Raw genomic sequence first — 24,468 nt, forward strand, 5'->3', positions numbered from 1 at the left:
TAACACAAGACTCCAAATACAGACAGAAGACAAACCTGCATAAAAATGTACTCTTCCTGTACACAAAATGGATAACGTAGATATACCCTGTGTTATCTCCATGTTTTATACCAACAGCCAAATCAAGTACACATGGCTACTTCAAGTCTCCCAGTTTGCTCCCTATACAACCCAAGGGCACATAAAGTACAAACAGAAGAGCAGTTGTAAAGCTGCAGAAGAGTACCTGAACTTCGGAATACACTTAAACACATTTATGTATAGTGCTTATAAGAGATGAATTCAGAATTAACAGCTTTCTAGGTCACTTTTTTTTTTTTGGATTATGAAGGGCAGGTCCTGCTTGATGAACCTGATCTCCTTCTATGACAAGGTGACACGCTTAGTGGATGAGGGAAAGGCTGTGGATGTGGTCTACCTTGACTTCAGTAAGGCATTTGACACCGTTCCCCACAGCATTCTCCTCAGGAAACTGGCTGCTCATGGCTTGGACTGGCGTACGCTTCGTTGGGTTAAGAGCTGGCTGGATGGCCGGGCCCAGAGAGTTGTGGTGAATGGAGTCAAATCCAGTTGGAGGCCCGTCACTAGTGGAGTCCCCCAGGGCTCAGTACTGGGACCAGTCCTCTTTAACATCTTCATCGATGATCTGGACGAGGGGATCGAGTGCACCCTCAGCAAGTTTGCAGATGACACCAAGTTAGGTGCGTGTGTCGATCTGCTCGAGGGTAGGAAGGCTCTGCAGGAAGATCTGGATAGGCTGGACCGATGGGCCGAGGCCAACGACATGAAGTTCAACAAGGCCAAGTGCCGGGTCCTGCACCTGGGGCACAACAACCCCAAACAGCGCTACAGGCTGGGAGATGAGTGGTTGGAAAGCTGCCTGTCAGAGAAGGACCTGGGAGTATTGGTTGACAGTCGGCTGAATATGAGCCAGCAGTGTGCTCAGGTGGCCAAGAAGGCCAACAGCATCCTGGCTTGCATAAGAAACAGTGTGGCCAGCAGGTCCAGGGAAGTGATTGCTCCCCTGTACTCGGCTCTGGTGAGGCCGCACCTCGAGTACTGTGTTCAGTTTTGGGCCCCTCGCTACAAGAAGGACATGGAGGTGCTCGAGCGAGTCCAGAGAAGGGCTACAAAACTGGTGAAGGGTCTGGAGAACAAGTCTTACGAGGAGCGGCTGAGGGAGCTGGGACTGTTTAGCCTGGAGAAGAGGAGGCTCAGGGGTGACCTTATTGCACTCTACAGGTACCTCAAGGGAGGCTGTAGCGAGGTGGGGGTTGGTCTATTCTCCCACGTGCCTGGTGACAGGACGAGGGAGAATGGGCTAAAGTTGCACTAGGGGAGGTATAGGTTGGATATTAGGAAGAACTTCTTTACTGAACGGGTTGTTAGGCACTGGAATAGGCTGCCCAGGGAAGCGGTCGAGTCACCATCCCTGGAGGTCTTTAAAAGACATTTAGATGTAGAACATAGGGATATGGTTTAGTGGAAGATTTGTTAGCGTTAGGTCGGAGGTTGGACTCGGTGATCTCGGAGGTCTCTTCCAACCTAGGCTATTCTGTGATTCTGTAATATGTTTCTCTCACTAGTGCTCTAGATTTCTAGCAATCTGAAAACAGTTGATTCCAACAATCATAATTTAATTGATAGGATGTTGTTAAGCACACATCTATTTCTCTCAGTTCTTTTAATACTAGCTATACAATTTCTATTATTTTCAGTATTGAGTTTGAACACTTGAAGAACATATTTTTATTTTTTAACCTTTCAAAACATTCTCCTCTAAGAAGCATGCAAGCTACTTCCACATGGTATGGCATACCTTTTAGATTCTTATGCTGCCACCAAGGTTTCATCTGCAACAAAATGCCAAAATAAGTTAGCAACTGCAGGATGTTTAAACATTTGACAGTAGAGGAAAAAAGAATGCAAATCATTCTTAATGTAGTGTTTGTTATTAAAAATACAATTTAATTGGCTGCCACATTATTATTTTTCTTTTTATAAGGAAACAAAGTGCTTGTAAAACAAATTGAAACTTGATGGAATTCAAATCTCATCTTGAACTCTCCAGACAAATCATGCATAGCTTCTGCAAACCAGTCTGTACTACCAACTCCAAGCACTGGTCATACAAAGGCTTGATTCCATTCTATGTATGATATATAATCTGTGCAAACTTCACTGCTTTTGCAACTGAAATATTATTTGTGATTTCCAGAACAGTAGTCAAGACAGCACTGATAAAACATCTATTTTTGCCGTTTCTTGAAATTAAAATCCTGGCTTATATTAAGTTCCTTGTCTTGCATTCCCAGGCAGATTTTAGACTGTAAATCTAAATCTGCAGATACGCAGGAACTTCACTGAATTCATATTCAGGCAAGAAAGGATGTGGACACTTTAACATACAATATAAATGGAGAGGAAACAGAGGCACCTGGGAAATATCTGTTCCCTAAGAAGCTGAAGTTATAACAAAGAGCTTTCAACTCAACACAAACAGTCTACATCCTAGTACCTATGACCCAAGAGAAGAGGCAAGCTCCACAGTAGGACTCATGGAGGCAGCACAGCAAGTTACTTGTATCAATGAACCCTGAGGCTGGAAGTTCAGCAGCAGTTCTGAATAGGCTGCAACTGCAGGAGATTAAATGACAAACGAGTTGCCAAGAGAGCTGCACTTGTTATTTCTATGAACAGTTCCCTAATCAGATGACCAAATACATTACAGACTAATATTTTTTATTTCTGTTGTCTGTTGGGAGCATAACACCAACTATACATAGAAATATTTTCAACACAAAACTGTAATTAGCAGACAAAAAGCCCTAATATGTAGAATCGATGCAAACTCTCCCCTTCCATTTTTTGGACTGACAAACTGTTCCTAATGCATAGTAAGGGATGACTCCAAGTGGGAGATCAAAGTGGTCTGTTAAATTAAAATGCTTCCTTGCTTTCCTACAATCTTACTAAATATGGGGAATATCCCATTTAAAACACCTCATATTTAGTAATATATACACAAAGCATGCAGAGAGTAAATGTTTTCCTCCTTGCTTTTAAGTCTCAGGTTCTTTGCTTTTAACATAAATTTTAAAAAGTATTCAAAAACTTGTGTAGAAAATAAAAGGATTTCACAAATTGGAAAGGACAAGTTTTCTCTTGATAGTCAAACAGTTATGATGTAAAGCGGTCTCATTAAATCATAAGTACTTTAACCTTTTCTTTAAAGAAGTGGAAGATTTAAAGATTTATAAAGAAATTTTGCCTAAACTAGGAAATGACTCATATTTGACATGTATTGAAATGATAATGCTGATTTCAGTAGGCACTCTAAGAGCCTTTTGCTCCCAGGAGAGTAATTCAGTCATGGTTACCTCTCTGCATTTAGATTTTAAACTTACTTTCTAAAGCTTTTAATGTGCTATAGTCTGCCAAAACATGGCAGAGTTACATAGATATGATCAGGCAAAATAAAGGCTAGTAAAAAGATTATTTTTATAATTGCAGACACTAAATATGAAACAAATACATCAATCTGACATGTTCTCAGAGAATCTCCTGTTTCAGCAACTTTGGATGTATCTGAAAATTCATGTTTAAATTCCACTCTTCTTAGCTACTTAAATAAATTCTGAAGTATCAAAGGGAAAGTGAGAGACCCTTAACAGTGAATCTGAAGAAAAAATACATAATGGAGCTGCTGTTACTAAGCGGCACAGATCTGACACTGTTATCACTATGCACAGATAATGAGGTACACAACTAGCCTTAATCACACACTGCTAAGCTTTATTTTTTAATTCTTTAAAAGTTCATTTTTTAAGACATCAGTTTTCCTGATGCTTTTCTTCAGTGTTTATTGGATTAATTTAATGCTATATATTCTTTACTCTACCGTGTACCATCAAACAGATTTTGATAATACATACCTAAAAAGTAGGGTGACAAATGTAATTAAATCAAAATCAAACACAGGACACAAACTTTCAGAAGTCTCAAGGATTTGATCCTCAATCAACTAGAGAAGTGCCAGCAATTTCAAGGAAACAAGATCCACAGTTTAAGGACCTGTTATATATTGCAAAACCAAAAGATAAGCTCCTTTACAAACCATAAGCAGTGGAAAATAAAGGCAGGTGTCATTACAGAAAAATAAATCCTATTAATTGGAGAGCATAAATAGTGGTCAAAATTCACTTTTGTTGCAAATCCACTTCAACTTACTTCAGCACAAATACTCAAGGATGACTTTCCTCAAATTTTTATGGGGTAGGTGTAAAGAGCAAACAAATGGATAGCCAATAGCTCTGTCAGCAACATACTACATATTAAGAAGACTGCATAAACTATTTAGAAGTATGAAGTTACTCTCAGACCGATGTCGTCTAGTCTCAAGTAGTTTTTTCCACAATACATTCGAAGACTATTAGTGCCTCACGCCCAACATACTGCTGGCAGCAGTTGTTACAGTAATTTAGCAGGAAAAGGGAAAAAAAAAATCTCCAGTCCACCTACATAACAAGGCAGGAAACAAATTCACATCTTCTCCTGTTGGACACACTGTATCACATTATGCAGTTTATGACAGTTACTGAGTTTAAAAAATAAATAACTGTTTTTTTTCCCTATCTATTCTGAAGCCTTTCAGAAACAGTCTGCTGCAATAAAACAGACTCAATTTCCAGCTTAAATGGTTCCTTTTTCTGCCTGGTGTTTACTTGCCAACAGATTTAGAGAAGAGAATTGTATGCCCTCCTACACTTCCCTATCGCTAAAAAAAAAAAAAAAAAAAAAAAACACTCCCAAATGAAGGTTCTCCAAGTCATCTTCTGCAAGGCCTGCACAGAGCCTTTCACTGTCATCATGTCTAGTATCTTCTCTGAATTACATTCCCTAAATATGAAGGCCTGAAACTGCACACAACATTTGCGTGGAACCTCAGAGATTGGGGCAGCAGCAGTGACGCTTTTCCCCTCACAACTGGAAGTCTCTCCAGATGCATTGCCCCAAGACAAGCTTTTTTTTTAAGGGCCACATCAGGCCAGTAATCCATCATCACCACGTGGGACCATTACTTCAGCCACTTCTAATATTTAACTACTTAGCAAAAGATTGAGTAGTTTCAAATATGTTACTTTGCATCTTAAAATACCAAATTTTATTTCGTGCCTGTTACCCCAACCCTTTCTGTCATTCTATTTTTCTTATGTGACATCTTGCTGTTTGTCTTTCTGATGATGCCTCTCCACATGATGTTACCACCTTGAATCAGTACACTCAGTATTTCTGCAAAGATCATTAATGAAAATGTAATACAAGGCTGATCCAAATAATGGTTTTCAAAGAATTCAACTGTAATTTTTTTCCAGAGATTACACCTTCCTTTGAGCAGTATCTATTGCTACCTGTCTCCACAAACATTTCTTTTGACCCTACAGCTTCTCATGAGGTGTCACATCGATGCTATACTGAACTCCAGATAGAAGGAAATCTAACTTTGCCTGAAAATCAGTCTTCTCATTAAAAAGAGCTAAGAGGTTAGACAGTGATGAGTTATCTTCAGTAAATCCATGTTGCATTTTATCCCATTTACCTCCACATCTTTATTCGTTCAAAAAAAAAAATCTCAAAATCTTCATGTGCCACTGTGCCAAGACAAATAGCTTTGTGTTGCCAAGATCCTTCTTCTCTTCCTGTTAGTATTAGTTCTGGCTGCAATAGAGACAATGTCCTTCCTAGAAGCCCTTACAGTGCCATGCTCTGGATCTGTGGCTGAAACAGTGTTAATAGCACACTCAAATTTTGGGTAGCACTTGAACAGTGTCAAGCCTCTCTCTTTTCCCACTCTGCTCCCCACCCCCTCCCCCCCACACACACTTCCACCCCAGCAAGTTAGCGACAGTTCAGCAAGTCACTGGGAGAGGTCAGCTGTCCTGACTGTCCCAAACAGACCAAACAGCTATTCCACACCATATAACACCACACTTAACACTGGAGCAAGAGGAGGACTTCATGGAAATGGAGGTTTGCCTCCCACAGTGGCTGCTGCTGAGAGACCGGCTGGGCAACAGTGTGCTTGTGGGAGATGGTGAGTGACTGCTTTTGCCTCACTTGTTCCAGCCCCACTCCCCTTAACCTATTAAACTGCCTTTGTTTTAATCCATGAGTTTTCTCTCTTTTGCTATTCCTGTTCTCCCCAGTTCCGCTGCCAGAGTGCGAGGCTGTGTGGGTGCTTGGCTGCTGGCCTGCAGAAGTGCAGTGCACCATGATTCCCAATGTTAAGCATTTATCGCTTACGCAGCTCCACCTCTGACGTGGCAGATTAGCATAGAACTCTACAATTTATGCCCAAGTTATTTCAGAACTCTTAGACCACCTGATTGTATCAGCATGTACACAAGAAGCTTGCAGATTTGTATTTCTGCAATGATCTCTGTATGATCAGTTCTGTTTCCATGCTGTCATTTCTGTTACCCAGCTTGATTTGCTCACGACTGTAATCAATATCCCTACACAGAAGCAAAGTATTCAGCTTGGCAGCATTATTCAAACCATCCTTAATCTTAAGCATATCTTCACTGTACACAGGTCCTTCCTTCTTATACAAAAGACCTTAATAACCTTTTTTTTTTTTTTTTTTACCATTTAACAGTTGTTGCAAAGTCTGATTCAGCTCGACTTCCTTAGTTTTTATTTCTACATAGCTCGCTGCAAATTTCCTTCCCCACTCCCTTGTGCCCATAGACTCAGCAATCTCTAATTGCAAATTCACTCAGAAGCCTGAGTACTGTATTTCCATTTTTTCCCCCCTCTTAAGGGCAGATATTGCTCTTCATACCAGCATTTTTGTTTTGAAGAACCTTCAAGGCCTTTTCTCCATTCAATGCCTAGACTCCTCAGTTCAACTTGTTTTTATTAAAGTAGACCTATTTGTTTGCTCTTTTTGAAACACAAAAATTTAGTTGCAGAACCACTTCTTTTTATTCTATTTAAACTGAATACTCAACAGAACGTTATTTCTGAGACCAATATCTCTAATAATGCCCTCTTCACTTAACAAAGCTGGTATTCAGACTTTCTGCTTTGGTGACTCGATGATTCACACAGAATGCAAGAACCTGCATGTGGAGCCTTCTCTTGTTAGTGGAGCTTCAATTTCCCAGCCATAAACTGGAGAATAAGTCTCTGCAAAAACACAGTTCTTAGTAATAGTTCTCTCTAATAAATTACACATCTAAATCCAAACCTGAAGACTTAAAATCCTAGAGTACTTCAGTAGAATTCATTTGCTAGCCTTCTTCTCCCCTAGAATTATTTTATTCCAAAGAAATTCCTTTTAGTCTATGTGGCCCTTTCTTCTTTCCTTCCCTCTTATCATTTAATTACTATTTGGTGTTATTCCACCATTTAGCTTTCATTTTTATCACTCCTGAATAGCTCATATGCTCCTACAACCAAATTCCAAAGATACATGCCATCCTACCACATTTCTGCTCTGAGTTCAGTTTCACATCTCCCACAGAACTTCAGGCTCCTCTGTCACAGTGTCTGTCACTTAACTTTTATGTACAAATACTTTAGTTTTTCCTACTAACCACATGGACTCCACTGTTTTCAGATTCCCAACTCCTACTGACTGCTTGGCTTTGTGGACCTTAGCCCTGATTTGCTTTCGTATATGCATCCTGTGCATCCAAAGATGGACAAAGACACTAGCTCCTCAGCAGGGGGCCTCTCTTGGGCCACTACATCACACACACATGCACACACTCTCTTTTCACCCCACCCCCACCCCCCCCAAAAAAAAAACTCACCCAATCTGCCATGAACACTTATCAAGACCAAATCCCCCAGTCTCCTCTAGCTGTTATTCCGGTCACCAACTTGACATGCAAAGTGCCTTAATCCTCAATCCCCTGGTTGCAGCCCTGTCCAGAGGCAGCAAGGACACTCACTCTCCACCAGCCAGCCTCCCCCTCTGTCCAGCACCCACCCACCATCACAAACAAGACATATCAATTGCCTGTAGGCCAGCCAATAAATATTGCTTTTTTCCTCAGGATCAGTCCCATTATACAGCCCTATTTACTGACTGTATTATTTAGTGCTAGCATTCACTAAAAAAAAAATTGTCCTGAATCAGACTTAACCCAAATTAGACATATCTGTAACTGGTCCGCAGTCGCTGAGCAACAAGGTGTCATACCATAAAGCCTCTTTTCCTCCTGTCTCCCCAAGACACACAGAGCAACCAAACCAGACTCTAGTAGAAAGGAAAGCTGTCTATCTTGTCAAATAAATAATACTATGCATGCTTTTGAATAAAACTTTGCAATACTCTGTGAAGAACATCTTGTCAGGCTTATATCCAGTACAATTTATGAGCCATCTATTTTGACCCACATTTGTCGCATGCGTTTCCTACAAAGACACATCACCACAGAATTAAGAGAAAACCTACACTGATAAAAAGTTTTGTAGTCTCAGGAAACATAAGGAGCAGATATGCTCTCTCTACTAGAAAAGTATATTGAAGGCCAGGGATATTAATTGTAGGACTTAATGCTTTTAAGTTGAACTCTTGCGAAACCCAGTTCTGACAGTCAATATGGTAGATGCCTACAACTCTGACATAAAGGTAAAACATTTTTATAATATACAAGAGAGATATACATATATGTCTTCAATTACCAATGGTACCTGAACTACATTACCTAAAAATTTTAAGAGTACATATTTCCATCCCACCTCATCCCTCTTTCCCACAGATTTGCTAGCTTCTAGGCGTCCTACCACACCAGATATGGCAATGCTGCTATTTACTCATTTTTTATTACACTTTTTCTACACATAGAAATTTCATTACTTGCATGAAAATATCCATTCCACATTTTCAGCTGTCTTATCAGGAACAGTACTCAGTTGTCCCACAAAACATTCACAAACATTTTCTTTTAGACCAAAAATCATATCAAGCAAGTTGTCAAACAAGTCTGAACAGTTTTTTTTTAAACATCAAGACACATCATCCAACTCTGGTAAAATCTCCAACAAAAAGAACAAAGTCCTCTGACATGCAAATTCTACAAAGCGCCTAAAAAAGTTGCTGAATCTACATTTCATTTGGTTAAATCTACTAACTTGTGACTAGACATCACAGCCTCATGTATAGCACTTCAGAACCCACAATTTCCTTTTTGTTTCTGTAGGAGGTTATATAGCAACTACACTGTTGACACCATACCTACCTTAAAACCAGCATGTCTGGAGGAAAACTCCAGACCTTTCTAATTTACTAGCCACTGAGATCAGTCCTACTGCTTGACTTTGGTAGAAAATACAGGCTATGCCTACATCAGTGACACACAACTCAGACCACTAATCCTTTGCAAGCATTAGAGTCGGTTTTATCTCAACAAGAGAAGTGGAAGTCTACACAGACTGATTTACTTGGAAAAGCCAGTAGTAGTAGTAAAGTCACCTATGATTGCACTCTGCCACTGCTCCCTCTGCTGCGTTTACCCAAGCCCAAGGTAGCTCACCTACAGCACACACAAGGGTCTACTCCACACCACAGAGCCCACACCCTCTGCGTAGTCGTCACCTGGAGAGAAGCTTGGTTTAGTCAGAGAAGTCAAAAAATCATACCTGTGCTAAGATCAGGCAGTATGCACTTTCAGGTGTAAACTCCAAGCTGTCCCACTGCACTTAGCTAAAATTACTAATTCCTGTAAAACCACACAGTGCTTTATGTTCAGAAGGCTTTTTCATCAGCTTATGGACAAGGCTTCAGTCTGCAAACGTCTGGGAACTCATCATCAAATACTATTCTCATCTGAAGGCATAGCCACTTCTGTATGACTGTTACTTTTGCATATTTTTGTACTGTTCCTCTCATTTTCCATTTATTTCTCTATTTATACAAAAATACTTCTGGACAGTTGGTAAGAGTTTAAAAAAAAAATAAAGCTTTGCCTAAAGTTTAACAGCCATACCTAATGCTAAAGGGATCATGCTGCAGCCACTATTATCTTTAATGGGAAGTTAAATCCAACACCACCGTAAATCATGAAACATAAGGTTCTACACTGAGCTCAGAAACCTGGAAAAGGTATTAAGTCTGTAGTCCCTGTAAGGGTTTAGAAGCCTCTTTACTCCTCTATGCATTGAACAACATTCCCCAAAGAAACAAAGGACTAAATTCTATGGAATGCTTGAGGGTTCTTTGTAATGAAATTTAAAATGCCTGTGTGTATTTAAATCCAGCCCTTTCACTCTGCTATCTCAGGCTTTAGCAGTTTCTAAGACTAGTACAAAACGTGGCTGACAGCAACAGCAGTAATATAGCACCCTTGGAGTGTTTGAAGTGCAAAGTTCATTAGTTCTACTTTAAGGTCACTCTTTTAATCCAACAGCCAAAATCTTATTCGCACTACCATGCTATTATCCTGGAAAAAAGAAAACTGCAAAAAAAAAATCAAGACGTCAGCTTAGATACTCCTTACAAGTGACAAGATCAGCACTAAAAATCCAAATCACAGTCAATACCTTTTAGCAAGTTTCAAGAAAGCAGGGGAACTATTCTTGATTGTGCTGTAAACCAAATGAAATTTAATAGGCCAGATAAAGGAAATGCAGGAAGGAGAAGATAAACATTTCAATAACTGATAATTGTGTTTTTTAATTATTAGTTGAACTTGGCTTACAAACAGAATTTACTAGAGTGTCTGTTGGGAATTGCAAGGCATGCAAATAACAATGCATTTTAATTTCTTTTGTATTTTTTTGCTGATTTTTGTACATTGCTAAAATTTTAAACTCAATTTTACTTTATCCTCAGTAGGTGTTTGTACACTTATTAAAAATATTATGTCAACAGAAGACATTTAGAACATGAGGATCCAATTTTAACAATTCTGAATTTATTTTTAAAATAAGAGGTAATAGCTTCATAACTAACTAGCTTAATTGATCCTGAAGAAACCCTTACACATGGTTACTTATACGCATTGTAAGAAGCTTTAAGAATTAAATGGGACACACCTCTGTCAGATAAATACATTAGCACGTATAGATGAGGATGACATTACATTGTACTTTTAGGGAATAATCTCAGAGACCCAAGACTTATTGCTAACATTAGAATAAGTAGTTTTCTTCACGCCAAATACTTGTGTTGTTAAGGGTTGGAATTTTCACTTATCTGTCCAGCAGAATGCAGACAGCATTGCTTTCCAGTTCTAAATTAGGAATCACCTCAAGATGTGCTCCAAAATTAAGATCTTTACCTCCAGACTCAAGAGTTCTCAGTTACATTCCCCCAACTTACCCCTTCTTGAAGATATTTATACAGTTACGCTATTCTCACACAAATGTTGTATTTCAACAAACATTAAAAGGTTTTTACTTTTACTCACCTGCACACTAAGATGAATCCATTTCTTCACAAGAATTCTCCCCAGTGTCATTACTTTTATTGGTGGCTGCAAACCATTTACTGTGCGATAATAAAACATTGTTTCTTTCTCAGAGATTGTGAGTTTGAACACAGTCTGCCCATCAATAGCCTTTTCTATCACACACCTTTGGAAATAACGAAGAAAAACAACATAAGGTCAGAGGCACACATACACATTCTTGCCAAGGTGCTATCCTGTAAAGTGATGCTAACCAGAATGCATTAAAATAAACGTTAAAAATACAGCTCTCGAGAAGATGCTCAGTGACAGCAAAAGTCACAAGATGTACTAAGTGTAAAAAAACTTTAACAAACGTATTTTCTGTCTGAATCTGCAACGTGCATATTTTTAATTTATAGTGCATTCAACCCCAGTTCCATTGGAGGTGAATGGGGGCCACTTCACCTCCTCTCTTCAGGGTGTCATGACAGAAAACACAGTGGCTGGCCAGCACTGTGCTGTTCTCCACTGCACTTTTCTTAAAAAGCTCCATAACACTGCATCCTGTTGAAGCACTTACACTTTTCTTAGTCTAACAAGGCAAACATAATACAACCACAAAAAGGACTATGACTGACATGTTTTGGAAAGAAGTCCCTTATTTTTCTACCAAATCTGTTCAGGTAAGGCAGCAACAACAGAAGCTTCCCCTGTACTTCCCCTCTGACACAGCCTCTCTCTAACCCAATAGAACCAGAGCAACGCCAGACAGCTATCTGGCCACTTGCTAGTTCCCCCCATGGAGATTTTACATCAATATAAAATATAAAGTCAAAGAATACCATCTATAGCAACCCATGTTAAATATCTAGCTATTCAAATACAATTAGTTTTGCCAAATTGATCACCATGATGCCATCGGTCCTGAGAAAGCATATAGATTATATATGCTTCTGAAACAGCAATGTATTTCATTTATTAATCCAATCATTACTACAACAAAAATGATAAACTTTTGCATTCCTTTTTCAGCTGCTTGAGAAATACAGTCCCCAACTTACCCATGAAAAGCCAAATATGCTAAGATACTCTAGATTAAATTAGTGCATAAAGTCACAAGAGAAGCATATAAAATCTGTATGAGACCAGGGTTTACTTAAGACATATTTCAGAGGGGAAAAAAAGAAAAAAAAAAAAAAAAAAAAAAAAAAAAACACATCTATTGATAGGAGACTTCACCTTTCTTCAGTCTTCATTGCTGTGCATTTTAAAAAAGTATCAAAAATGCCATTCTTTAATACTGCCATTATTCACTAATTCACATTTAAACCCAAGAGAAAGACTAATTAATTTTAAATGTTAACATTTTAGTCTACTGCAATGTTTTTGGTAAAAAACAACTTGCAAAACGCAGATGCCTATTATGTAAACCTTACTAAAAACATGTTTCTTAATATTGTGTTGATTGGTCTTTTCAATATTTTGTTTGCCTGTAAACACACTAGTTTTGCTAGATAATAAATGTGAGGAAAGGCTCAGCTACGTAGCAAAATATTTAGGAACTGGATTTACCCAGTTCCTGGATAAACAATAATTGGATAATCCAGTTATTTTGTTTATTTTAGTTATCTAAAGCAAACACCCCCACATTGTTTTTATCCCCAACGGTGTCATGACTTTAAGAAGGCAAGTGACCTTGATGTACACCACTTTGAAAACTGGAAAGAACAAATGTGGATTATGATTCACTACAGAAAGAGAAAAATCAAGAGGCAGAAAACAGAGGAGGAGGGGGAAAAAAAAACAGCAGTAACGTCGGTTATACAGGCATAAGCATTACTTCTGACTAGTAGCACTGTTTTCCATTCCAGTCATGATTACAGAGAGAGCCCACTGTTCTTTGTGAAGTTTCCAGCTTCTGCGAACCTGCAGTCCCACAGAGCCAACACCTGACTATGTAGTTCTTGATGGTGGGGTTGGAGGAAGAACAACCACACCACAGAAATCTGCTTGGGCAGCTTTCAACAGGAAAAATATCATATAGAATATTTCAGGGAGAATCTAACAGGGAGACACGACTGATTCCCACACATTAACTGGAGCAAATGGGAACATCTGCACTGGTTCAAAATGGGACATACCATATCTGAAGGCAGCATCCCCCTTCAGTTACTAATGTAAAACATCTGAATTGATATACAATAATGGATACAATTGTAGTCTTTTACATAAATAAAATTTAAACAAACAAACATCTACTGCCCACTTCCCAGTCAGGCCATTCCACCAGGCCCTGCAGAAGGTCCCAGCTCCTTTCTCTCCCACCTCTGTTACTTTCTGGTCATCTAAATTTCAGTTAGACTGGCTCATACTGAAATGACATAAGCTGCCTGTAACGACTACTCATACATGCTAAGCTTCTACTCATATCCTTATCCTATTTTATTTCCAAGGGTTATCATCATATACTATTTCCCATATTATGTTAAATTCCATGCATCGGCTTACTGCAAGCCTTTAGATTAACTGATGAGCACATGCAGTATGAGAGGAAGCATGGTAAAGAACACAGTTCAGCAAGAATAGGTTTGCTCACTTACTTCACATACTGCCTAAAGGGAAATAATTTTAAAGGCCAGAGATACAAATGTCAGTGTTTTCTCACTATTCTCTTGCTTTTCTTTAAGACCTCCAATATGTGGTAACTTAAAAGCATACCTACAAATGCCTATACATCTTTCTTGGAAAAACATTAGCACTCCAACATAAATGCATAATGCAACCTGACTTCTTTCTTTGTATGAAAATTTCTTTCCTAGCATCACGTAAGAAACCTTGGTATATAAAACTGAAGAAGAAAATCCTCAGTATCTTCAGTTAAACACACATATTTGCTCCCTGGATTGTCACAACCTTTAAAGGGCACTCAAACTTTCAATCCTCACATCAGTGTCTCTCACTTCAACCAGCCCAGTAACTTCTAGCAGAAACCCTTGCTGTTCTCTTACATGGGCACACACCTAGCAGATACTAGTCTTTACAAGGAGGCAATTGGGATATTATACATCAGAAATTTACATTCAGCACAAAAAAAGCACTTTATGGCATGTCCAAAAAACGTGGGTCTGCTGTACTTAATGTAAGAGTAGGTCATCAGTAAGCAACCTAGTTTGTTAAACTTTCAACTATTCCACAAGTAAAGTGCATATCATCTTGTCCACTGGAATAACTGTTGTCCAACTTCAATTTTCAGGACTGGATCCTATCATTGTCACTTCTACCTATAGAGTATTGGCAAACTCAAAAGGCAGAAGAATGAAGCAATCTATTACAAAAATTGAATAAAAACATTTAGCTTTTAAAGTGATCTATAAAACCCACTGAACAGGAATACGTACATTTTGTAGTTATTAACACAGCAGCAATAGAAGGGTAGTGTTTTACACAAGTCCACGGATAATCAGACATTGTGAGAGTCTGGTTTCTGCATAACACTTAATCGTTTGGAACTAAGCACATACATTTTGTTGTTTCAGCATCTATGCAAGAACAGCCTATTCCACTGAAAAAAAAAAGAGTTATCACAGATCTCACTCAACACATCACTGCAACATCTTGCTTGGAAATTAGTAGGATGTTTCTGCTTCAAACTAAGCGTATGCTTTGCTGAACAAGAACCTGATAGGCCTGCATATGTGTGTGCATGAACTTACGACATAAGACAACCCCAGGCACAGACTCTCTGATGTTCAAGGTTCAAACATTTAGAAAACAGTCTAAAAAAGATACTAGGCCAAAGCTCCAGAGACAGCTTTACACATACCTTCATCTGAGTTGCTTTAACTAAAGCTCAAGCTGAAGTCACTTTTGCCTTCCAGATCTCATTTATTTCCCCTCAATAACCACAATTACAGCAAACTATTCACACATTTCTATTGTTTCTGATGATTTTCACACCCTTAGACAGCTTGGCATTTCACAATAGCATGGAAAATAAGCATCAAAATGCTACATAGAGAACATCATTATTTTAATTCTAGGGTAAGTTAAGAGAATAAGTTCAAAAACATTTCTGATATATACTCTGAAATGTATTACAACTTGTGTGTTTCTGCATAACCATGGAAAGGCACAGGAGGCTCTGCATTTTATGCTAGATGGAACTTCTTTTGCAGGATCTGTAATGCAGTTTTCCAAAAATGCAAAGTTTTTCATTACAGTAAGGCCCAGTCAAGATGAAAAACCACTCCAACTGTCATATTTGCTAGAAATGTGACCTGTAGTCACATGAGAGGGAACACCTAGTGAAACTTCATTAACAAAAGATTCCACTACTCAAACTGCTAAAGTAGTAATATGATCGCTAATTCAGTCAAGATTGCCCAGATCTTCCAGAAAAAAAATATATATATATATCACGGTCAGTCATCTATAGCTCTAAAATATTCATTTGGAGAATGAACTTCATCTGGGGTTTTTCCTCATTTTTATGAAGTAAATTTGCACTGGGAGATTCCTAAATTTTTAGGTTATTTTTTTCCATCATGAAAGACACAACATCCCTGACATTTTTCTAGCAGCTTGTAGAACAACAAATGTGAACTAGAAATACAAATTTAGATTTTTAAGAAAAGCCATGTGTGTTATATGTGAATAGTTCCCACTGCAAAAAATGGCACTACCATCTGAGTCAATGCTACAGAAACCAAGCCTACTTATCCTGACATTTGCAAAGACTCCAACCTAAATACAGCTTTAAAACGACATAGTTTCTCACTGTACTTTTTTAAAATTTTAAATAGCTTGCTAATAATGATCGTGACTGCAATGATCAATTTTTTTAAGAGCACCAGGAAAGTAAACACCTTCAATACTACTTACATTACACCTTCTTGCTCAGGTTTCAACCATACAGTTAACGTAAATGAAGCTGTCAGCCTCAGTAAACCGGGAGTAGAGAAGCAATCCTTGTGATTATGAAAAATAAAACTTGAAGCATTGCTGAAGGACCCCGGGTGCAAGTCCTTGTTGTCCTCTGTGACACAGGTACCAAGGCCTTCAGGAAGAAGCAGTTTGTAGGAAGAAGGTGATGACCTGTACGGGCATTCTTGAACACAAAACCTCTGGGTGCAATACATAATACTTTCAAGAGCTACTGAGCTATGACAAAAAGTACTTCGGTCTGGCAGCCCACAGGTGGCTTGAGTTGGCACAACTGACACATTCTTGAAAGCTCCCACATTTTCAAGTCTAGGGAAATGTCCCTGAGAGCTGACCAAGACAAAGGAGTCATAATAAGTTAAGATTAATGTTTCAATAGCATGAAACAAGACACGACACCTCAAGGAAAGAGCCCAGCAATTCATGTTTACAAAAAAGCTCCTCCTGATTAAATCATCCGTAAATAAATAATGATGTCCATGTCGGTAGCAACGTCCTCAGGTGGTACACTTTAAGAGTTTATGTAGCATTTCATCTCCAAAACACCAATACAAGGACTTGGTGGCAGGGGACATGTATGTCTTCTGGCCAGCAAAATGCACATGGATGACAGCTGGAATCTGCAAACCACAGAAAACAGATACTGTCTGTGGGAAGAATGTGATGTTTCTCACCAACAGAGGCGATACCCCATCAGGGACTTTAAAAACCTGAATACTACCCTCAACATTCAGTCAGCAGGCCAACCTGCATGCCCTGGCTAGCTCTCTAAAAAAGGCCAAGTGGCCTTGGCCTGCTTGAGGCCACACAGGTTCACAGCCACACGCAGTTTAATCCAGATCTGCTGTGGCACGCAAAGCGGACACGCGGCTTTGTACCTTAGGGCGATGAGTGCCGAGCACTGCACCAAACCCCAGCACACAAGCCAGGCACACTGAACATCTTTGCTCATGGTTTCAAGCCAGTTCACAGAATTTCACATTTAACCCCCCCAGCGCTTACCTCAGCTTTACACCGCTAGCTGTAAGCTGCTCGGCCTCATCCTGCTCAGCGCTATTTTAGGGTCACCGCTCCTCCAGCACCCGCGCCCGCCTGCTCCCCGCCACGCCACCCAGCCCACCGCATGCCCAGCACCCCCCTCAGCCCTCCACAAAGCAGCTTAACACTGCACTCCCCATCTGTCCCGTGCGGGTCTAATGGCAGACACCCGCTCTGACATCCACCGGCAGGCACCCCGGCTGTCCATAAATAAGTGGATTTCCCGTTATTTACCGTGCCCGGAGGGAGAGGCGAAGAGGGTGGCACAGCGGCTGCCTCAGCAGCGCCGCGGCCTCCCCGCCCGGCACTTACCGCCCTCTCAGGCACCAGCGCCAGGGCTCCTTGCTCCCCCCACCCGGCTCTCAGCTGTTACATGCACACAGCCCTCCCCCAGGGCTTTAAAAAAAAAAAAAAAAAAAAGGCTCTCGGGAAGCCACGGCGCTGCCGCTATGAAATATTTAACACGGCCCTTGGCAGCGAGCCGCTTTCTCAGGGGTGCTGGCAGCCTGAGGCAGGGGGCCCCATTTGTCGAGTTCAGCCTGTCAGAGCCTTCAGAGCAAGCAACAAGTCCATCATCTCTTCCCCTTTTTCTCTGCTTTTAGGGTTGGCCAAGGGCATAAGTCTGTATTTCAGTGAATTCATGCCATTTTACCAGCATTTAAAACACCATCGACCTTCGTAACCTACGAGGTTACAGCTCTGATGGGTTTCAGCATTTTGTCCTACTCATGCTAGGTGCACAGCCTGCATTAAACTACTAGGAGCTGCATGAATATCCAAAGGTGCATGGGATATGCCTACACCAACCTTTTGCATAGGGACTTTAAACACCCAGTGCGGTTACAGTAGTGGTTTTCTTCAAAGTAAGCATAAGGAAGATACATTGTCAGGACCTTCAGACATTGACATAAACCTAATTTCTCTTTGGTATGGCTATGCAAAGCAAAGAAATGCAAAGCTGTCATCAATAAGCTAAGCATGAGTTGCAATAGGTTGTTCATATGTATTTCTGGACAAAGAAGCTCCAACAAATACAGCCCCATAGCACCTATAAGTTTTATTTTTATTATAGGAGTTGAATGAGCTTCTACGTGACTAGTATCTTTCCTGACCATTTAATTGAAATAGCCTCCAGTAAATAATCACCTTAGCATGTCTGGACTTCTGGAAACTACAGTGTCAAGACTCCTCAGCAACATAAACAACTGATAATAAATGTTCCTGTCTTAACTCCTACTGTATTTTAATAAGTCCTTCATCCTACATCGAGGAAGTTCCTCAGTCATTCCTGGAACATCTGTGTTAATACAGGTCCTTTTCCTAAAGTCAAAAGATAAATAGGAATTCCTAATAAAGTCTACACTTTGTAAAGTTTTCATGTTTTGGTTGTCATTAAATATCATAGCCTTCTGGTTAAAATTATCTTACAACACATTGATCACCACAGAAAGGATTGGGGGGGGGGGGAGAAGACACTTGTCTGAGGCATGGTGCAACACCACAGCATATAAAGTACCAAAATTAACATCTTATTCTGCCATGATATAATATACTGTATAACAATATAATGGAAAGAATATTTGCACATCAAGAACAAAACAGATATTTTAGAACACAAAGGAAAGGAGGGAAAACTGGAAAGGATGGAAAACAATTTAGTAATAAAATCACTGAATGGTTTGGGATTGGAAGGGAACTTGAAGTTTAGTTCCAAACCCCCTGCCATGGGAGGGACACCTCCCAGTACATCAGGTTGCCCAAAGCTCCATCCAACTTGGTCTCAAACAATTCCAGGGATGGGGCATCTACAGCTTCCCCAGACAACCTGTTTCAGTGCCTCACCATCCCCACAGTAAAGAATTGAATGAAGAGTTTCCTCCTAATTTATGATCTAAGTCCCTCACCATCTCTCCTGTGGACCCCTTTCCGGTACAGGAAGGCCACTAAGAGGTCTCCCCATCGCAATCCCTTTTCAATAATATTTTAATTAGTAGTGAACAAAGTCATGACAACTAATTGTCATAAGTTTTACCTTCTGTTGATAAACTTTTTGAAAAACTGAATAATTTTTTGGTATATCTAAAGACTGTTTCATTTTTGCAAATACTTTCTACCAATATTCTCTTGTATGTGTGCAGTGTTGACCAGTCACCTGCTACTGTTTTGGGTATTTTGTGCAGTGACCTATGTAGACTAACCCACACAGCACAACTTTCAAAGATTAGGCTCAAGCATACAATTCAAAATTTACTTTCAGTGAATATTCATAAAGATTAGTTTTTATGAGTGCTTTTTCTCATAAAACTATACCATTTGAATATTTGCAGGAAATTAACATAAAAGATCCATTTGCATAGCCAAGTCAATATTTATTTCAAATTTAACTGTCTAGCAAAATTATTTTTTCCAATATTTTGCAAGTAATAATAAAACTACAGTACAAGTACATTTTAATAGCTGGAGGGGAGTTGATCATAACAACCCAGAAATAATTAACAACTTATGTTTTAAAGGGGAGGAAATTCTGTATAAGCCAGTGAAATAAATATTAGAGTAAAATTTTCTGAAAGCACAGGAGGAGGTGGCAAGTATTTTATAGAGCTGTTAAGAGCCTTTTAACAGCTTTAGAAGTACAGTACATCACATAGCTTATTTTAGCACCAAAACTTTCTTTGTTACTAGAACAGCAGAAATAAAGTAATCTTCTAGGCAACAAGTTTTACAGGCTTCTTTCTCTTGAAAATAATGAGCTAGACGGTGCATCTCCACATAGTAAATCCAGTGAAAGGAAACCTCTGCAAGGACTGCTTTACAGATACTTTCTTTTGTATGACCGCAATGGACTGCCCAAGCACGAAGGGCCATCCTATATAGCTGAAGCACTTGGGATCTAATAACTGACCTTTCTTCTCCCCACAAATTCCTTCTACCCCAATGTACAGTAAATATTTACATTTTAATTATTCGCTAACAGTGATTCTGGGAGCATACACCACTCACTTTTTCTGAGACTCATCAGAAAATACATCCTTTTATAATAACTATTTTGTGTACCCTCCCAAACCCATTAATCCTCCACTGCTGAACATCCAACCATGTATTCCCCACAACCCTTCTCTCATTTTTAAAAGCATCTCCAAGCAATTCACTGCCCTACTGTAACCTTTGCCCTGTTCTCCAAATCAGCCAGTTACCTACTTCTGTAAACCAATTTTGTTCTACCTGCTTCTACCTACAATTTTGTTTTACCTACTTCTGTAAACCAATTTTGTTCCCCACCCAAGCCACCATATGCCTTCCTACTGTTTTCAAGCACAGGTAATGTCTACATAACACCTTCTTCCCTAAAGGCTGTTCTCTACACAATGTTTTCTAATCTGTCCTCTGGCCTCCAACCCTTTCATTACATCATCTGTACCTAATCAATTTGGTTTTCATCAACTGATTAGCAACACCTTCTGAAGACTTTCAGTCAAATCACTGCTCCTATCCTTCCTTTTCTTTCAGACCTTCTTTAATTCTCTATTCCATAGCTGCTTTACCAGGCAGCCCCTTCTATCCTCTTCTGCCCTTATCATTTAAGCAACAAGCATAGTGCTCAACCTTGAGCATTCAACTCTCACATCTCTTGCCCCAAGCCTTCTTTCAGCAAAACATGATTCCACATCTTCTGCCAAATTTTCATTCCATTCTAGCTCTGCACTTCCTCCCCTTCTCCCTGTTTGGGCTCAGTTACAGTCAATGTCTTCAGCACAGCCCCCAGGGAACAGCAGAGCAGCCAGACTGCTCCCTCCCATTAGGAGAAGGGGTCAAACAACCAGCAAAATTCTATGAAGAAATTTGCACTTGAAACCTGACAGAAGTGACAGTCCCCATTTCAAGTGTCAGATTCATCAAAAGATGTGTTTATTCTGAAAATTCTTTACTTATTTTCAGAAATGATAAAATTGATTTCCAGTGCTTTCTTAAAAAAAAAAAAAAAGAAAAAAGAAAAAGAAAAAGAAAATGACACTGAGTTGACATATTCATATTGATAAACTGGAAATTTACATTTGGATTTGTCCCAGAGTTTCATAGTTACATGGTTTTCTGAAGACAGATGAACCAGGTATGAGAATGAGGACTGCACTGTACAGTATAAGCATAATCATTTCTTCCCTTAATGTGTTCAAATTCTGCTTTTTCTTCCTGAAAAGCTGTTTCATAGTTCTCATAACTCTTCCCTTGGCTTTATCATCTCTTTTGTTTAACAACCTGTACTTGGAGAGGGAATCTTCATCAGGGAGTGTAGTGATAGGACAAAGGGTCATGGCTTTAAATTTTAAAAAAGGTAGGTTTAGATAAGATATAAGGAAGAAATTCATTACTGTGCGGGTGCTGAGGCACTTGAACAGGTTGCCCAGAGAAGCTGTGGATGCCCCATCCTTGGAAGTGTTCTAGGCCAGGTTGGATGGGGCTTTGGGCAGCCATGGCAGGGGTTTGTCTTTAAGGTCCCCTCCAACGCAAACCATTCTGTGATACTATGATTCCTTTTCTCCTTCAGCTTCCAAAATCACTTCACAACCCCTCCTGCTGCATCTTTCAAACACTACAGTAAATTCACTTATTTATCATACCCGAGGACATGCGTCTTCCCCAGCTATTTCCATCCTATTTGCTTCTGTAAGGATCTTACCCCTTTCTATTCAGATCAGCGCTTTTACCAGCATCAAATCCTTCAAACCTTTATCTTCTGCCCTCAGAACCCTTATTTCCCATTAGGGTCTTCTGCTTTTCTACGCATACCTCTCTTCACAGCACACTGTCCTCACCAGTTCTCCCATATTTTGTTCTCCCTGTTTCCTTAATCAGCTTCTCTTCCCTGGGATTTTGCACCCTGAACTTGCGTCAAATTAAGAGTTCTGTGGTAAGCCCTCTTTCTCAAGTGCTCTCCATCTTCTGTAAATCTTAAGAGATAGATGCGGAAGAAAAACTCCGGAGCTGTGACACTTACTGCTGTGCTTTGCCTTGCAGCTGGGGTATTACACCTAGTAAGGGCAGGTTAGAGCCTTCACCAGCTACGGGGCAGAGTTACATGACCCCTCTTGCCTGTACAGGACACATTCAAGATTTCCCCATGTGGGAGCAGCAATTAAACCCTTCCTGCTGCACCAGTGAGACCCATGATGAACAGCAAGAGCAATGGACACATTGGAGGATCTGCCCTGTTTCCCCATGTGTTCCCCTCTGGGAGGAACTAAGAAATAACCACGTTGGTCGTAGGCCTGTTTTCTTCCCTTCCTCCTAGCCCATTACAACTGACCTATGCCAGCACACTGCAATATTGACTTCTCAGGTAAGTTTTTCCTTTGAATGATTTTCAGCACTCAAGTCTGACTTGCTCCCCAAGCGCTGAAAGTGCAGGGCTGCCTTGGGAGCAGAGTTCAGCTGACTTCAGGTCCCCTCTCCACTTCAAATCAACGTGGAGCAAGAACTGAACCGTCAGTGCTATTTTGCTCCTAAGTTCCCCTGTTTTATATGTGCCATCTTTCAAATGCATGCAGTGCCTGTAGAAGCCACGTGCTTTTCTTTAAAGTAGCAGTTCCTGTGCTCCTGGCACTTTACTTCAAGAATCATTTTAAAAGTGTGTTGCATTTAAAGAGACAGCGGTCTCCCTAGAGCCACTGAGTTAAACTCGTTACATTTCCACCTGTAAGTGAGGCACATTAACATTATTCATCATCTTAACTCTCTGCTGTTCATTATTCCCAGTTATCATCCACAGGTATTACTTCTGCTGTAACAGCATACACATTTTTGCATCCAGTCATTCTGTGCACTTACTCTATACTTTAAATTCTGAGGAGCATTAGCATCCACTGTAGGATTACGTGCTTCAGTAGAATTGTAGGGTAAGTATAAGGGTGGTTTTAAAACAAATAAATGGACATCCTTCCCATAATAAAATTCAGATGTTAGATTAAGGGAAGCTATCTGAAGAGGAAAGAAAACTGTGAGAAAATACAAATTCTAATCAGATCTCAGAAGTAACTGTGCATGTCTGTGTCTTAGTTTCCTTATCTGCAAGTTGAGAAGATTGATATTTAGCAAAGTACTATAAGAAGTACAGGAAAACACAAAATAACAAAGAATTACTAAGCACAGAGAAATTTCTGAACTTAACCTATGAAATCCATTTTTTTTCCTGAAGTTCAAGAAAGTACTTGACTTAATAGTTCAAACTAGATTTATTTAACCAAGAGATCTACTGTTAAAAGCCAAAAATTTTATGACAGCTCTATCCTCCAACAGACTCAGCCCAGAAATGATGGAGTCCAGTCAATAATTACCATCCTCTGGCAAAACAAAGTAATAGCAGGAACCTATATCTTTATAAATCTTTCCTATATGATCAGCTAAAATAAAAACGGTATCAATAACAGGAAAATACAATCTAATAGTCACAGCAACGAATCCTGGATTTGCATATCCACTGGTGAATATGATCTGAAGGAGAAAGACCTGGAAGTCCTCTAAAACACAGTACTAAGGCACAGTAAGAGAAGTACAATGGTGACTGTAGAAATACTTTGGTTTTCTCCACAAAGATCTCAGTAGAGTAGCTCTTAAAGGAAAGGTTGATTTAATCTCTTTTTAATTTAATAATAAATGCAAATCTAGAAAACATGATAAACAATTCTAGTGGGAGATGAGGACACAGCACAGGAAGTATGTTAGTACAGTCAGAAAGAAAAGGTACAGCTAGATGTTGCAGCAGAGCCAATTTAATCGTTTGTTGCTGCCCAAATGGGCAGTCCCACTCCACCCAGAAGATTTAGCAGATTGAATCCACTCACCAAGGAGTCAAGTGAGTGCCAAAATTGGGTAGAATGGTATTAGAAAGACAATCACCCATTCTAACTACAGCAAGCTTTTAAATAGCTTCAGTCTGCCTCAAGGAAACATCCCAAATTCTGTATTTGTTTGATTCTTAAAGTCTCCCTCCAAGCAAGAAATAGTAATGATTTTTGAACCAGTATCACAGACTGAAGCTTGATTTTTAGGACATTATGCTTTCTCATGTCTTTCTTCTTCCCAGGAGCTG

At 39.6% G+C, this 24,468-nt stretch overlaps 1 protein-coding gene across 1 annotated transcript in view; it reads right to left on the reverse strand.

Annotated features, from left to right (window-relative positions):
- USH2A (usherin) overlaps positions 1–24,468 on the reverse strand; it is a 414,223-nt gene that overhangs the window by 381,434 nt on the left and 8,321 nt on the right. The window contains exons 2-3 of the mRNA XM_035320952.1: positions 16,287–16,966; positions 11,424–11,589 (exon numbers count right to left, since the gene is read on the reverse strand). Coding sequence (XP_035176843.1) covers positions 11,424–11,589; positions 16,287–16,771 — 651 coding nt within the window. The 5' untranslated portion in view covers positions 16,772–16,966. The remainder of the gene's footprint in view (positions 1–11,423; positions 11,590–16,286; positions 16,967–24,468) is intronic.

This window comes from Oxyura jamaicensis, chromosome 3 (assembly GCF_011077185.1).
Source record: "Oxyura jamaicensis isolate SHBP4307 breed ruddy duck chromosome 3, BPBGC_Ojam_1.0, whole genome shotgun sequence".
Classification (NCBI taxonomy): domain Eukaryota; kingdom Metazoa; phylum Chordata; class Aves; order Anseriformes; family Anatidae; genus Oxyura; species Oxyura jamaicensis.